General features: G+C 46.8%; 1 protein-coding gene across 2 annotated transcripts in view; it reads right to left on the bottom strand.

The window, feature by feature from the left end:
• Nucleotides 1–931: 931 nt before the first annotated feature.
• The window catches only part of SAMD12 (sterile alpha motif domain containing 12), a 193,941-nt gene continuing 178,802 nt past the window's right edge, over nucleotides 932–16,070 (bottom strand). For both annotated transcript variants that reach the window (XM_053996459.1, XM_053996374.1), the window contains exon 5: nucleotides 932–1,299. In XM_053996459.1, the coding sequence (XP_053852434.1) occupies nucleotides 1,232–1,299 (68 nt within the window). In that variant the 3' untranslated portion in view covers nucleotides 932–1,231. The remainder of the gene's footprint in view (nucleotides 1,300–16,070) is intronic.

Below are 16,070 nucleotides of genomic sequence, written 5' to 3' on the forward strand. Positions count from 1 at the left end.
GGGTGGGAAAGCTCTTGGACTGCCTGAATGCCTGCTCTCAGGTGTGACCAGGATTGGAGGTGACCTGGGGGCAGCCAGCAGCAAGATTCCTGGGTCCCACCTGGCTCTCCCTGCACAGAGCTGGCCCAATTCCCCACCTGAGTTTAACTTTTCCCTCCATATCGCCCAGGAAGAGACTTAGCCAGCAACTGCTCTGGGGAAGGGCCTTCCCCCTCACTGTCCTGCCGGGCAGGAGGTCTAGGATCCCCAAGGAAGGGAAAGGGAGGCATTGAATGACCGCAAGTGACACCATTCTGTCCCCAGTATTTCATAAGGGCTTTTTTAATTAGCGCTCTGCCTGTTGCTTCTCCTGGCATGTCCTTGGGCTTTGCTGGTTGTTCCCTTTGCTCCTGTGCTGGATGGAGAGCACACGGGGGCTCGTGCAGCCTGCGAGGAGCCTGCATGTAGCCAGCTGGGCTTTGGCCCCGAGCCTCAGTGGGACAAAGGGTCAGCTCCAAGAGCTCCTCAGACACGAGCCGCAGGGCTCTTTCCCGCAGCGTGTGTTTGCTCTGCAGGCTGCCTAATAATAACTGTGCACTGCAAAGGCAGCCTGGCGGAGGGAAGGCTCCTGGGCGGCTGCTATCCCCAGAGCACCGGCAGCCTTAGCAGAGCCTGTTTATTGGCGTTTCTTTCTTTGAGGAGTAATAACTTCCAGATTTACTCCTTTCTAACTGAGCATCTTTCAAAGTGGGTGTAAAACTATTTAAATAGCTTCTGTGGAGGTGGGATGAGAAATTGCTCTTATTCCATAGTCTGCAATCAGCACCAAACAAGCACTTTTCTCCACTGCACACACAAACAAGAAAGTATCTGCCAGCATCCTCAGCACTTTAGATCTGATTTTTCTGCCTGCTGGTGTAAGACACAAGGAATTTCACTAACATCAACAGAGTTTCAATAGTGTAGTTTTATTTTACTTTATTCTAAATCCAGTTAAATCTCCATTTATTTTTCTAGGGACTTCTCAGTGACTGTGCTCCAGGAGAAGATGAACCCCCACCCCAGTGCAGAGCCAATGCAGAGCTGCTGCAGCCCTTGCTTCCCAGCATAGCTAGGCCATGGCATGGTTCTGCACAGTCCTTTGCCTGGGTTTTGGATGGGTCAACAAACAGCTCTGTGACCCACTTCTTCCTGGACAGCCAAATACATCCTACTGCACCAGAGAGAGGATCTTTCCTGCAGGAGGTAGAGGCTATGGATGTCCTGAGGTGCTCTCCTGAGATATCTGAAGTTGCTTTTCCTGCTCATCTGTGGAAAGAGCTGCAAATCCAAGGGCAGGCAGAAAGAGTTAAAGAGTGCAAGCCCCCAAACTTCTCCCTGCTTGGATGGAGCAGAAATGCAGTGGGGAGCAAACAGTATAAAAAAGTCTCACATCCTCAGAGTTGTCAGAGGGGAGACAGGCTCCCTGGTGGCTTCCAGAGAGAGCTCCTGCCCCTACCAAATCAAAGTTTAACCATTTACCCCAATAAACCCCAAAAAAGTTTGGGTCCTTGCTGAGTCAGTTCTGTAGCTGGTGATGTGTGTATTTTCGTGCATGGCTTTTCTTTTGGTGCAAACATGGGTGGCAATCTGATTAGCTCATGATTCATGATTTGGCTAATGTCCCTACTTCCCCCAGTCCCCACCTGTTCAAATAACTACTACTGTAATGTAGGCTGTTAACTTGAAATAACTTTTCCAACCCCTTTGGTAAATGAGCTCTGGAAACCCTTTAAGTTTTGTCCAGAGGCAGAAGTTGTAGTAATTTAACTAAAATGCTTTTCAAACCAAGTCAACATGGTGCAAAACTCTATGTGAGCATTTAAGAAGAAAGTTTACTTTGAACTGTCTCTATTCAACTAATGCCATGATGAGACATGCTGTTCTGGGAGAGCCTGGTTTCCAGACCCTGCTGCTTGGCACTGCTTCTTGCCAAAGCCCATCCCCTCCCCAGCTCTGCCGCACAGAAATACAGCTTCTCACCCAGCCCTGATAGCAGGAGCCAGGTGAGCAAACCCTCCCATTCAAGGAGTCACAGCTGATCTGGAATATCATGCCAGAGCAGGGTGAGGAAAGGCTGCTCCAGGCAGTTTGGCTGTCAGACCTCAGCAGAGCAGAGGGAAAACCTGCACAAGCAGCCATGGTGGATTGAGGCTAGTGACTTGAGCCACCTCTCCTACTGTCACATGAGCAGGCTGGTCACTGCTCCTTTGATCACCTGTCCTGTGCCCATCACTCACCAGTACAGTTAACCCAGCCTGAGGGGGTTACAGCAGCAGCTTCATATGCCCTTTGCACCAGCTCAAACAGATCGGTCAGGTTTAGGAAAACTTCCCAAAAGCCTTACATTATGTAAGTGATACAGTAAAATAAAAAAAAATGAAAAAAAGGAAATGAAGGAAATACTGGTACTGAACTCACCAGAGGATTGATTTAGTTTAGTCCTCAACTGGCTGAGATATTGCTACATAAAAGTTGGATCATTTTGAAGTACACATGCATTTCAGCCTCAGTGTGTACAACCCTCAGTAGCACCACCAGGTAAGTCCTGATCTCACCCAGTCCTCTTCTGGCCAGGAATTCCCCTGCATTTGCCTGCCTCATTCCCTGCACAACCCTCAGCTGCTGGTTTGGTGCCCTGTCGTGCATTTAGCTCTCGCTTCCTCCATTGCCATGGATGTGGCAGGTCCTAAGGTTAGGTCATCATGAGCACAGTGCAGAGACTCTGAGCCTCCCAAAACCAGGTGGAAGGCAGCAGGGAGAGGAGCAGGTGTGTGACCATGCTGCTGCAGTCAGCACCCAGGTTTTTCACCAGGGTAGGTAGATGCTTTGCCTGGGGGTGAAAGCAGTAGGTTCACCAAGGAAGTGCCTCTCCATAGGTGGTGTGCTGATTTCACCCCTGGCAAACAGCATTAATATAATACATCAAAGCTGGCTGCATTAATAGCAAACCAAGGGAAAGGATTTGCTATACATGTTAGCTACTTTTCAAATGCAAATGTCTGTTTTAAATCAGATTAGGACAGAAGGAAGCCTAGAGAATGCCAATAATTAATACACGATAAAGGAATAAACATCCAGGGCATCAAAAGGTAAAACACAATCACCAAGATGAAAGTAATCCATCTTCTCCACACAGCCTGCTCTGCTGCACAGAGTAAGTGGGTGTGAGTCTCCATCCCCATTTCCATAGGTAGGTGGTGAGTATAAACCCAAAGAAGCTGCTGAGGAAATAAGAAGGCTCCTCAAGCTCAGCCAGGGAAGTGGAGAGTCCTTGAGCTGGGCTTGGCTTCACTGGGCTGAGCCCAGCTCAGCTCAGCTCAGCTCAGCTCAGCTCGCCTCTCCCCTGGATTCAATGAACAGAAAGGGAACCTTTAGCAGTCACTTCTATTCACTGGCATGACCTTGGTCTCTTCAGGGTGTGCACAGCTGGCTCATGTGGCTTTAAACCAGTTAGGAAGGTGGTGTTTGGATCTTCACTGAGCCTTGAGTAGACCTCAGAAATACTTTGCTCTGGATTCTCTTCTTTTCCCCACGTGAAAAGCACACCAACCTCTCCCTCTGTCCCCTCCCTTCCCCATGCACATCCAGTTACAGTTTGGGTTTACAGCAGGACCCTCAAACTTAACACATCTCCTCAACATTCAATTTTAAAAGAAGAGAAATAGGAAACTCAAGGGAAAGTGGTAACAAATTCTATCCCCCTTTCATATTTCTTTAAATTCACACGGTGCTGTATTGGACTCTGGCACTGCCTTGTCCTTTTACTTCTTCCTCAGCTTCCATTGGAATAGCAGTGCTTGCTCTGGCTTTGCTAAGCTCGCACAGGGCACCAGACTGTATCAGGCTCTGTGTATCAATGGTAGCAGAGACCAGCAGGCCCCACCAGCCCATAGTCCGTGCATGTGGGGGGTGAGCTTTGCTGAAGGCATACAGACATCCTTCTAATGCTTAGAGGCTGCTGTTCACCAAGGGAGCAAGAAGCCCTGTGGCTGCTGGTTTCATTGACTGGCCTGTGTACCAGTCTCTGGGTTTGGAGGGTACTTACCTCACCAAGTAGTTACTTATTTTCTAGATATCAGAAAAGAAAGGTAAGTCTCTTCCCATACCTCTCAGGAGCTGTGTTGCTAACTTAAAGGTTTGCGAAGTGCCCCCAAATCAAAACATTGCCAAATCATGGAACCACAGAATGGCTGGAAGGGACCTTCAACAAATGGCTAGTCCACCCCCCTGCCATGGGCAGGGACATCTTGCAATAGATCTGGTTGCTCAGAAGCTCAAAACCCCATCCAAATTGACCTGAAACATTTCCAGGGATGGGGCACCCACAACTTCTCTGGGAAACCAGTTATACTGTGACCACCCTCACAGTAAAGAATTTCTTCTAATATCAGTATTGGGTTTGCATGGCAAGACTCTGGTAGCAGGGGCTACTAGAGGGCTTGTGTGAGAAGCTGCTGGAAGCTCTCCCATGCCCAGCAGAGCTGATCCCAGCCAGCTCCTGGATGGATCTGCCGCTGGCCAAGGCTGACCCCATCAGCTGTGGTAGCAATGCCTCTGTGATAATATATTTTAGAAGGGAAACAAAAGAGTTATTGCGTGGAAGTAATTGCAGCCAGAGAAGATTGGAGTGAGAATGTGTGAGAGAAACAGCCCTGCAGACACCCAGGTCAGTGAGGAAGAAGGGGCAGGAGGTGCTCCAGGTGATGTAGCAGAGATTCCCCTGCAGCCCGTGGTGCAGCCCGTGGTGAGGCAGCTGTGCCCTGCAGCCCATGGAGGATCACAGGGATGCAGAGATCCACCTGCAGCTCCTGGAGGATCACAGGCCGGAGCAGGTGGATGCCCAAGGAGGCTGTGATACCCTGGGAAGCCTGCATGGAGCAGCTCCTGGCAGGACTGTGGACCCATGGAGAGGAGCCCACACTGGTTTGCTGACAGGACTTGGGACCCTGCAAGGGACCCACATTGGAGCAGCCTATTCCTGATGGACTGCACCCCATGAAAGGGACCCAAGCTGGAGAAGATTGTGGAGAACTGCAGCCTGTGGGAAAGACTCATGTTGAAGAAGTTTATGGACTCTTGTGGGAAGGACTCTCCCTGAGGGGGAAGAAGAGGCAGAAACAGCTCTTGATGAATCGAATTGACCATAACCCACATTCCCTGATGCCCTGCACTGCTGTGGGGGAGAAAGTTGAGAATAATGAATGAAGTTAAGCCTGGGAAGGAGGAAGTGGTAGGGGAAAGTGTTTTTAAGATTAGGTTTGCTTCTCATTATCCTGCTCATACTTTGATTTGTAAAAAATTCAACAAATTTCCCCAAGTTAAGTCTGTTTTGACAGTGGTGGTAATTGCTGAGTGATCTTTCCCTGTTCTTATTCCAACCCACAAGCCTGTCTTTATATTTTTTCTCCCCTGTCCAGCTGAGGAGGGGAGTGATAGATTGGCTTTGGTGGGCACCTGAGATCCAGCCCAAGTCAAATCGCCACATATCTAATACAAATCTATCAAATTTTCAGTTTAAAACCATTACACCTTATTCTGTCACTACAGGCCCTGGTAAAAAGTCTCTTTATTTCTTGTGAACCCCCTTTAGGTACTGGAAGACTGCTAAGAGGCTTCCCTGGAGCCTTCTTCTCCAGGCTGAATAGCATGAACTCTCTCAGACTGCCTTCAAAGGAGAGATGCTCCATCCCTCTGTTCATCTTTGTGGCCCTCCTCTGGAACCTGCTCCAATAGGTCCATGCCTTTCCATTACTTGAGGCCTCAGAGCTGGATGCAGTACTCCAGGTGAGGTCCTGTAAGAGCAGAAAAGGGGAGCATCAGCTCCTCCATCACCTGCTGGCCATGCTTCTAATGCAGCCCAGGATATGATTTGCTTTAGCAGAATATTCCAGGTTGAAATAACTGCAAACAAATACAAACTGAGGAGTAAGGATACTCTGGGATTTTCTTTCACTTTGTGACCCACTTGGTAGGGATTAAACCCTCCTGCTGTCCCTTGAAAGCCCAGGAACACATTATTTTAAAAATAAGCTGGAAAGTCGTAACGCTTCCCACATGCTTCTTTTATGTTTCTCTTTCTTTCTCTTTTTCATTCAAACCCCACATTGGGCTGAAAGGGAGCCCCAGGCTAGGCCACAGTGTGGACAGATGGACAGCGTGGGCAGTTGGCCTCTTCCACCTGACATGGCAGGGATGAAGGTTACTGCCTCCATCACCCACTGATAAATCTGTGCTTGCTGCCAGCAGAGGCAATAGCAGTTCTAGTCATTCTGGGAAAAAAAGCTGGCTGCAACCCAGAGTGGCCATGCCATCATGGAATTGTAGAATCATTTAGGTTGGAAAAGACCTCTTAGATCAAGTCCAACTGCTAACCCAGCACTGCCAAGTTCACCACTAAACCATGTCCCTAAGTGCCACACCTACACATCTTTTAAATACCTGCAGGGATGGTGACTCCATCACTTCCCTGGGCAGCCTGTTCCAGTGCCTGGCTACCCTTTCTGTGAAGACATTTTTCCCGGTATCCAATCTAAACCTCCCTTGGTGAAACCTGAGCCCATTTCCTCTTGTTCTGTCATTTATTACCCAGGACAAGAGACCAACCCCCAGCTGGCTACAGCCTCCTTCCAGGGAGTTGTAGAGAGTGACAAGGTCTCCCCTGAGCCTCCTTTTCTCCAGGCTAAACACCCCCAGCTCCCTCAGCTGCTCCTCATCAGACTTGTGCTCCAGACCCTTCCCCAGCTCTGTTGCCTTTCTCTGGACACATTCCAACATCTCAATGCCCTTCTTCAAGTGAGGGGCTGAAAACTGGGGCCCAAACAACCAGCACTTCAGGTGTGGCCTCACCAGTGCAAAGTACAGAGGGACAATTACTGCCCTGGTCCTGCTGGCCACACTTTCTGATATAGGCCATTTGCCTTCTTGGCCATCTAGGCACATGGTGATTGAACATGTTCAGTTGCCGTTGGCCAACACTTCCAGGTCCTTTTCCACCATGCAATTTTCCAGGCACTCTGCCCCAAGCCTGGAGTGTTGCATGGGGTTGTTGTGACCCAAGTGCATCCCTGTGCTTCTGCAAGGGCCCCTGCTTTCCTGCACTAGGTGTACATCACCATTATCATCCTTCCTCAAAGCATCCTCCAGGTACCTCCTGGAGGTCTCCCCAGTGCGACTGGAAAGCCTTACAGCACAGGCTGGACCTCTCACAGGGGTGCAACAGCAGGTTCCCAAAGGTGAGGTCTCACACTGAGCTTACAGTGAGCTCTGTAAGTTCAGCAATCATTGCTTGCATAAAAATCAGAGAATCACAGAATGACTGAGGTTGAAAAGGACCTCTGGAGGGCATCTCCAACCCTCCCATTTAAGCAGGGTCATATAGAGATGATAAAATATAAGATATGCAGTCAGTGACTGTGGTGGTTGGGCTCTTAACCACAGGTAATGACAAAAATCCAGCCAAACCTCATTGGCTGATACTCTGCCACCCAACCAGTGGAATCAATCAGAGGGATTGAACAACAACCAATCAGTCCTTGTCCAGCCCCTCCTCACTGCAGAGAACCCTGGCAAGGGTGCAGATTCAGATGGCACCAACCCTGCTCTCTGGGTTACGTGAAGAGAAGGGGGGCAGTGCCACCATCAGCACTGATGTAACAGCCAACACATTACTGCCTTTCTGCCAGAAACCTTGTTCTGCGGAGGCCAGTGGAGCAGCCAGCAATGTCTGCAGTCAGTAGTTATCCTCTGGAAGACAAGCTGGGTCAGCAGAGAGGACAGTTCTTTGCATTTCTGAGCAAGGAGAATATATCCCCTTGACCAGTGTTTATTTAGGCTTCACCACAGCCCTGTTGACAACATCAAAGCTTTCTGGCAGATTGTAGATGTCAGCATGGACTCTGATCTTTGGCTGCTGCCCAGAGAAAATTATGAATCACTTTGACAAGCACTATCCAAAGGAAGTCTAAACAAGTAGTGCTCCAGCATCATGATTACAGGTAATATCAAAGCAGTAAAAAGTCAGAATTTCTGTCTTGGCCTTGGGACCCCAATAGTTTGGTCTGACTAATGAATGTAATCACTGTGACCAAATCTTGTAGAAATGCTTACCAGCCTTGGTCAAAGGGATGTCTGAGGTGGAAATTACCCATGGGTGGTGCTGAAGGCAAACAGTGCTTCTAAGACCTGCATGTACTTATAGGAACCAGAAGCAGGGATTGTCCTCTATATGTGTAGGTGATTACCTTGTGCTGGACTAGATTACACAACCCTTTACCTGTATGGGGGAGGAGGAAAAATGACCTCTTGAGATCTATTGCAATTTTGCCCTATATTTCAGCAAGACTAAAATCCCACTTGGACAATTCCCACCAAGGACTGGGCTGCTGTAAGGAGCAGCCAGCCCCAGTCATTCTGTGCTGGCCTTGCTGTTGAACCCATATGGTCTCACAAGATAGTCTAGTCTTAAAACCCAGCATTTATCAATTCTAATGCTATTAAGAAAGTAGGGCTTTTGGTGGTGAAAGAAAACAGCAGAATCTGGTCTGGGGACCCAGCTTCACAAGCAATGAACTTTGTTGTGTTTTTTCTGTACTTTTCACAACTGGAGGAATGAGCTCAGTTTCACAACATTTTAGGTTCTGGTTGGACTTCCATGACAAGCAAAGGTGATATTTGCAGGTTGAAGTACAGCCCTTATTTACTTTAGTAGCACATCTCCCAGCAACTTCAACCAGGAAAGAGTTTTGTCCTCGCTGTCTTTCACTGGCAGGGCTTTTGTTCTCACAGTGAAGTCAATAACCCTCCTGTTCACCTCCAGCCCCACAGCATGTGCCTGGGCAGCATCCTTGCTGTGCTCTCTCTCATAAACAGCCTCTTGCTTCGGCCTGATTTCTGCCCTAAACAATATTTCTTCTTATAACTTTATTTTTACTTACTGCCTAAAATTCCAGATTAAATGCCATCTCCTAGCAACTGGTATATTTTTGTACCTAGTCTGCTAACTTTCAGTGTTTGAATATTGCTCTCCATTCATTTTGCTGTCTCAGACAGAAAACACTGTTTTCCAGATACCTACTGGTATGTACATTTGTTTGTTAAATTTCTAAACAGTTGAGTCAGTTAAACAGCTAAATTTATATCCATATGTTTGTTGACTCCATAGTTGTACTCCTGAGGAAAAAAAAAAATACACAACGTAGTCCTCCTGCTTGGTCCATCTTTAGAAGAGAGACATGGGGCAAGAGCTGCCTTGAAAGGGGTGTCTCATCTGAGATGTTTTGCAATGGGGCTCTTTTTCCAACCGTGCAAACCCTTGGCATTTCTTGACATGTTAAAGAAACATTGAGAAATGAGCTTACCACCCTCTGCAGACAAACCATGTGTGTCCTCCCAACAAGCCATGGCAAAAGCCCACGTTGGCTCTCAAGAGCAGGACAGGGCTGAGTTATGCCCACAGTGAACCTTTCATGGACCTCACGTTAAAAATGAGCCTTTTTTTTTTTTTTTTGGCTGTTTAGCTCAGATTCTGTGATGTGACTTTTAAATGTGTGTGAAGAGGCATTTGTTGCTTTTATCTTTGTAGGAAGCATGGCAGGATCTCAGCATACTGCAGAGAAGGGCTCATGCATCAAACCAGGTTTTCTCATTGGAAATTCTTAAAATTTTTTGGGACTTGTCTATGAATTTGCCTTCAAGAAGCATTAGCAAGTAGGGCTCATCAGTGGTTTATTAACTTTAGTAAACCATAGTCTCTATCTGAGCTTCCTCAGGTGGTCAACAGAAATGGCAGCTTTTAGGATGTGCATCATTACTGCAGCTGTCTGGTGCAGACTGGGATGGGGAATCCCCAAGCAGAGCCTGGAAACAGACTTTGCAGATATTTTCTGCTGGTCAGGTGGATCCTCTAACACAACAGGGTGAAATCCATCCTTAGATTCAGTTTCTTGTTTTGTCACATTTCTATCCATGCAAACTTGACTTTAGCTATTTTTTCCTGTTTGCAATGACTATAAATGGAATTTATGTGTAATAAAAGATGCTGTCCACAAGAATAGAAGAACAACTGATAATTCATGACTTTTATTTCTGTAACTTCTCACTTCCAAAATATCTATTTGACGAACTGTGAGTCATATACATTGGCTGGGACAGATATGCTTAGCTCTGATTTGTACAGTGAGATGTAAATTATCAGCTAATTAAATGAAAACTTTCTCAGTGAACTACTGCTTTCCCTCTCTCCCTTTCCCCCCACCCCCTCCCTTCTGCTTTAACTCACCAGTGTTTAAAGCCATGATGTCATTGCCTGACAATCTGAAAACCTGCCACGCACCTTTTCCAACAGCAGCGTTTTCTTCAGGACTGCTGGCAGGAATAAAGACTGAAGCTGCCCACGACTTCCCGCAAAAACAACATGGCATCAGGACTAGTTACAAACAATGGGTCATTTAACTTCACATCTCTGCTAGAAAAGTGCTTCCTGCCCCCAGGCTTCAACTGTGCTGGCTCAGAGAGACGGACACTTAGGGCATTCTTTAATATTGCTTTGTTTTCCTGCAGAAGCTACTGCAAGGTACTGGCCAAAGCTCTACTCTGCCACATGATCCTCAAAGGGCAGATTTGCATCCTGCTAACTCTAAAATTCATAAAATATCCGTGTGAGGAAGGATATGTGCGAGTCATTCCCTGACAGCTGAGTGGAACCATAGATAGCTGTGATCACCCGATGAGAACACGAATTCTGTCAGATCTTGCTGAGCTGGTTGGGTCTTGCCTGCTACATGTGATGGTCTCATTAACACCTACTGACAGATGTTTTCCTCTCAGCTTGGCCAGAGGTGCCTGTGTGTCAATAGGCAGCACTGAGCGGAGACGTATCAGTTTTTGGCAATTTTACGCAGTTCAGCTCCAGAAGGATTAAAATGTGCTGTAACATAAAGTAAGGTAACCTTGTGCAGTTGTTTAGAACAGTATTAGTTTAAAAAACTCTGTGCACCGAGGCTTTGTAAAAGAGGATGCTTGTCAGTTTTCATGGAGCAGAAGCAGTGAAGCCAGTAGATTCTCCTGTGCATCCTTTCTCCTCACTTACATGTTACCCCAGGCAGAGCACCACTCACACGCAGAGGGCAAGGAGCTCTTCTCTAGAAAGCAAAGTCTGGAACGAGCTCCTCCATGATCTGAATTTTCCAGGCTGCTCCCCTGCTGTGGCACCTCCTGTTCCTTGCCCCAGCTCTCCCCTGACCACGGTCCCATGATGCCAGTCTCCTGCACTGAAGTTTATCAAGGTGGATTCTTTCAGAAGGACAAAGAGCATTAAAATACAGGCTTTGTCTAGATGCAAACTGTACTACACTCTTGTATGCCTTGGAATGATATACAGACATTTAATAATGCACATGAACGATTTGTCCCTGCACAAGAATCCAGTGACAAGAATCTGTCACTGATAAACTGTGTTGGCTTTGAGTGGCAGGGTTTTGGTAGCAGGGGCACTACAGGGGGTGGCTTCTGTGAGAAGCTGCCAGAAGCTTTCCCCATGTCTGACAGAGCCAATGCTAGCCAGCTCCAGGACAGTCAAGGCCAAAGCCATCAGCAATGTCAGTAATACCTCTGTGATAATGTACTTAAGAAGGGGAAAAAAAACCTCTTCAGAATAACAGCAGTGGGGAGAGGAGTGAGAATATGTGAGCAGAAGTGCCCTGCAGACAACAGGGTCAGTGAGGAAGGAGGGAAAGGAGGTGCTTCAGACACCAGAGCAGAGCTTCTTCTGCAGCCCATGGAGGGCCCTACACTGGACCAGGTGGGTGCCCAAAGGAGGCTGTGACCCCATGGGAAGCCCGTGCTGGAGCAGGCTCCTGGCAGGACCTGCAGACTGTGGACAGAGAAGCCCAGCCTGGAGCAGGTTTGCTGGCAGGACTTGTGGCCCTGCAAGGGACCCACATTGGAGCAGTTTGGTCCTGAAGTAGTGCATCCCATGGGAGGGAGCCACACTAGAGCAGTTTGTGGAAAACTGAAGCCCTCAGGAAGCACTCATGTTGGAGAAGTTTGTAGAGAACTGTCTCCCATGGGAACTATCCTACACTGGAGAAGGGGAGGAGTGTGATCTGTCCTCCTGAAGAGGAAGGAGTGGCAGAGACAAGGTGTAATGAACTGACCACAGCCCCCATTCCCTGTCCCCCGATGGCTGCGAATGCTCTGAGCATCTTCTCATTTAGCAGCACTGATGTGACTTAGGGTCCTTCCACATGAATTGGTGCTACACCACATGAGGCTTGTTCAGGAAAAAAGGAAGGGATATGAAAAAAAAGGTAGCAAAGGGGGCCATGAGAGGTTGGAGTGAGCTTATACCAACTGGGATGAAGAGGCAGAGGTAGGGACTAGGAGGAGCAGGATGTGTTGATGAAAAAGCAAAAGGGAGAGCCAGGAGGGAGACATAGGAATGGCAAATGATCTTTGCAGCAGCAATTTGAATGGACATGTGCCAGGAAAGATTTAATTTGTCAGGGGCAGAAGGAAGGATGCTGCGGTGAGATGTGAGACGATCTGAAGTTTGTCCGTGAGGGTGGAGGGGAAGGCTGTGTCTTGGCTATGGTCTGAAGGAAGAATCTGGAAGGCTTCAGTGTGGCCTGGAAGCAATTAAGGGATGCCCTGTGGCCTCTGTTATGTACAAGGTCAGATTAGATATTCACATTATCCCCTCCTGAGTTTAGCATCTATAAATCTGTGAAATAGAAGCTTTAAACCACGATAAAGGCCTGAGTCCTTGGAGCATCATATTGAAAGCCCAGAGTATCCTGAGATATTGGCTTTAACACTGGGATTTGGGGGTATAGAAAATCTATTTCAGGATATTTTTTATTATTTTTTAAGGTTTATTTAATCTACCTCGTTTTACAGGTAGAGTATATTAAAAAAAAAAAAAAACTCTAATAAAATATTTAAAGCCCTTTAAATATCCTTAAAAGAGTCTTTTCATAACATGTGTTGCATAAATAGGCAGGATGCTGCTGGGATGTGATATACAGATGTCATCACTTTGATAGTTTCATAGATTTCACAGCCAGAAGGCACCACCATGGTGGTTTCCTCTACCCCCCTGCATAATGCAGACCACGGAGTTTTGCCCAGCAATTCCCATACTGATACATGAGCTACATAATGTACAAAGATATCCATGCTTAATTTAAGTATCTTTTGGGGTGATGGAGAACCTACCATATCCCATGTCAGCTCCTCCAGTGGTTAATTACAAGACCATTAAGGAGAAAAATGTGCCTCACTTTCAACAGTATTTTTTTTTTAGCTCCACTCTTCCTGGTTTATTTGCCTTTGTCTGCTAGGTTAAGCAGTCTCTGGTACTGTGTTCCTTCTCCATGTATAGATACGTATAGATCAATTCATCCCTTATATTCCTCTTGGATAATATAAATGGACTGTGCTCCTTTGGGTCATTGTAAGATATGCTTTCCACCAGCCTTACAGCTCTTCACCTAACCTTCCTCAGTGTTTCAACATGATTTTTAAGTGTTGACAGCTGAACTAGACTCGTTTTGTCTCATTAATGTCATGTATAGAGCTAATATATTTCCCCTACCACTCAATATTCCCATTTATACATCCTAGGGTCATTTTGGCTCCTTTAACAAGAGCATCACACATGGAACTCGCATTGAATTGCTTATCTGTTGTGACCTCTTAGGTAAACAGCCAAGAACAGCTTCCTGAATATTCCCTCTATAAAAACTCCCATGGGATGCCCCTTCATTTGCAACTCCTCTTTGGAGACTTGTCATTTAACTGCCTCATAATCCATTTTAAAAGTGCCATATTGATTTTTACAGTGCTACCATTCAGAACAAACTGAATGGCAGAATGCAACCCCCAGCATTGCTCTGATCTTCCCAAGGACCTATTTCCATGGAGATGCATGGCCACAGCTTCTGGTTCCCTACGGCAGCTCTGTGCCTTGGCTGGCACTGAGGAAGCATGTGGCCACCCCACCTTCTGTTTCTGGTGGAGGTCTGCTGCTGCTTCAAATCTATAATTGGAAGCACAGGAAATTGGAGTAAAAGCACTAGCCATGAGCTCTGAAACATCTAGAGGGTAAAACAGATTTGCAGCTAATGCTTGCAGAGATGGCAGAACTGTTACTGATGTGTTTAGATACCAATGCTTCTTGATGGTTTTCAGGAAATATTTTGAGACAATATCCTACTCTCAGGAGGTCCCAAACTGGCCTATGGAGAAGTATCAGTCTGAATATCCCATATAAATGCCCTGCTGCTAGTGCTTAAAACCACACTGTTTTTAGAGTGGTTTTAATTTAACAGGGAGGGGTGTGTGACTGGTGACCCAAGAGAAATGCTGAAGGCTGAGGGTGGTCCTTGGTCCGACGTGTTTGGATAATATTCCAGACAATCTTGGTTTTCCTGTTGGTTGCCAAGTCCCTCATGGGATTGGCAGAACATTGTCCAAAAGGTTCATATTTTGAGATTAAGAGGCAGCTTGTTATGGGACTAGTAACATGGAGACAGAGGGGAAGCATGAAGAAAGCCCAATTTCTCCTGTGTAATACTGCACAACTCATGGAAGTGGAGGAGGGCAGAAGAGATACTGCCTCAGGGTAAAAGAAGCAATTGTTGTCCCCAGGTACAATTAGACAGTGGGAGCTCTGAATCCCGCAATTTCTCATGTTCCTGACAAAAGTTTTACTTGCCAAGAACTGCCAAAACCAGGCTGAGTCTGGAACCTAAGGGACGTGGACAAAATCAGTCAGCATAACAGTACCCTCCATGCTCTGGATTAAAACTTAAACAGAGGCAGAAATAACCCTGCAATGTCCCCAGAGTACTAAAATTTCTTGCTGTAATGACGACAGGCAGGGGCTTATCTGGCTTTCCTGCATGTGGGAGTGTTTCTGTTGTGCAAATCCTTGCAGCTGCACTTTTCATGTGGGGCAACTGTTGCAGCTAAATAAAATTGTTAAAATGAGTTAATCAGCTTAGTACAATGGTTTCCAATATTTTCCATAAAACAATTTGCCTCCCACATAGTCTGCTCTGTCCCATTTCACAGCACAGAGGAGAGCCAAAGCACCCCTCAGGCTGAGCATCCGCCGCTCAGCACCAACCAGGCTCTCCTGTCTCGCCCGGAAAGTGCCAGGGCAGAGTGTTCAAGCTGAGACTTATGATGTGCCCTGAAGTGCTTCATTTCTCTGCAGTAAAACTCCCCAGTGAAGGAAAAGCAGTTTTTCTAATCCGCCTAGAGCTGTTGGTGGAGGCTGGAGGTGGCCACGCACACTCCCTCAGCCTGCCCTCTGTAACGGATGGCTGAAGCTCTTGAGGCTTCAGCCAGCTGGCTATAAAATGTTGCCTCTTTTCAGTTCATAGTTGTGCTCAATATAAATTTTTTTGCTTGTTTTAACCCCTAATTTCAAGGCTTTTCTCTACCTATCCCTAATTTTCTGATGGCGCCTAGTAAAGACCAGATGAAAGCCTGGATGTAAGGAGCTGGGCTGACCCTGGTCCTGCAGGGTGCCACCTGTTTTGTGTTTGCAGGTCTCACTGAGAGCATTTGTCACTGCACTGCACAGGAACGGGTGGCTTTGGATGGGAAGGTGGGCCCGGTCCCTGCTGTCACCCCAGGCTCTGGCTCTGCATCTGAACTGGCCACGGCAGGGGACTTGTCCCAGTTTCTCAGCTGACAGCCAGAGGTATTGACTTAAATTTGAGTCTGGAATTAGTCATAGCTACATAGTAGCAGAATTTTACCTGGAAGAGGTAGAAAATGAAGATGCAGTTCCATTTGAAATGTAAAGTAATGATAACAGAGGTGACAGAGGTAACTCTTTGCTTCCCATTTAATTCTTACCAGCAGGAAAATTGAACCGAGAAAGAGATCTTGGTAGACAACTTGGTCCTGTCGTACTACAGGGTCAGGATTGCTGAGGGATGCTTTTCAAAGCTATTTGCCATCCCTTTTAAGCAGCTGTTTCAGCATCCCTGTTCCTAAAAAGGATTTTTTTTTTCTTTTGGTTCCTAGAAAGTGTCCAG

The sequence above is a fragment of the Vidua macroura genome, chromosome 1, assembly GCF_024509145.1.
Source record: "Vidua macroura isolate BioBank_ID:100142 chromosome 1, ASM2450914v1, whole genome shotgun sequence".
Taxonomy (NCBI): Eukaryota; Metazoa; Chordata; class Aves; order Passeriformes; family Viduidae; genus Vidua; species Vidua macroura.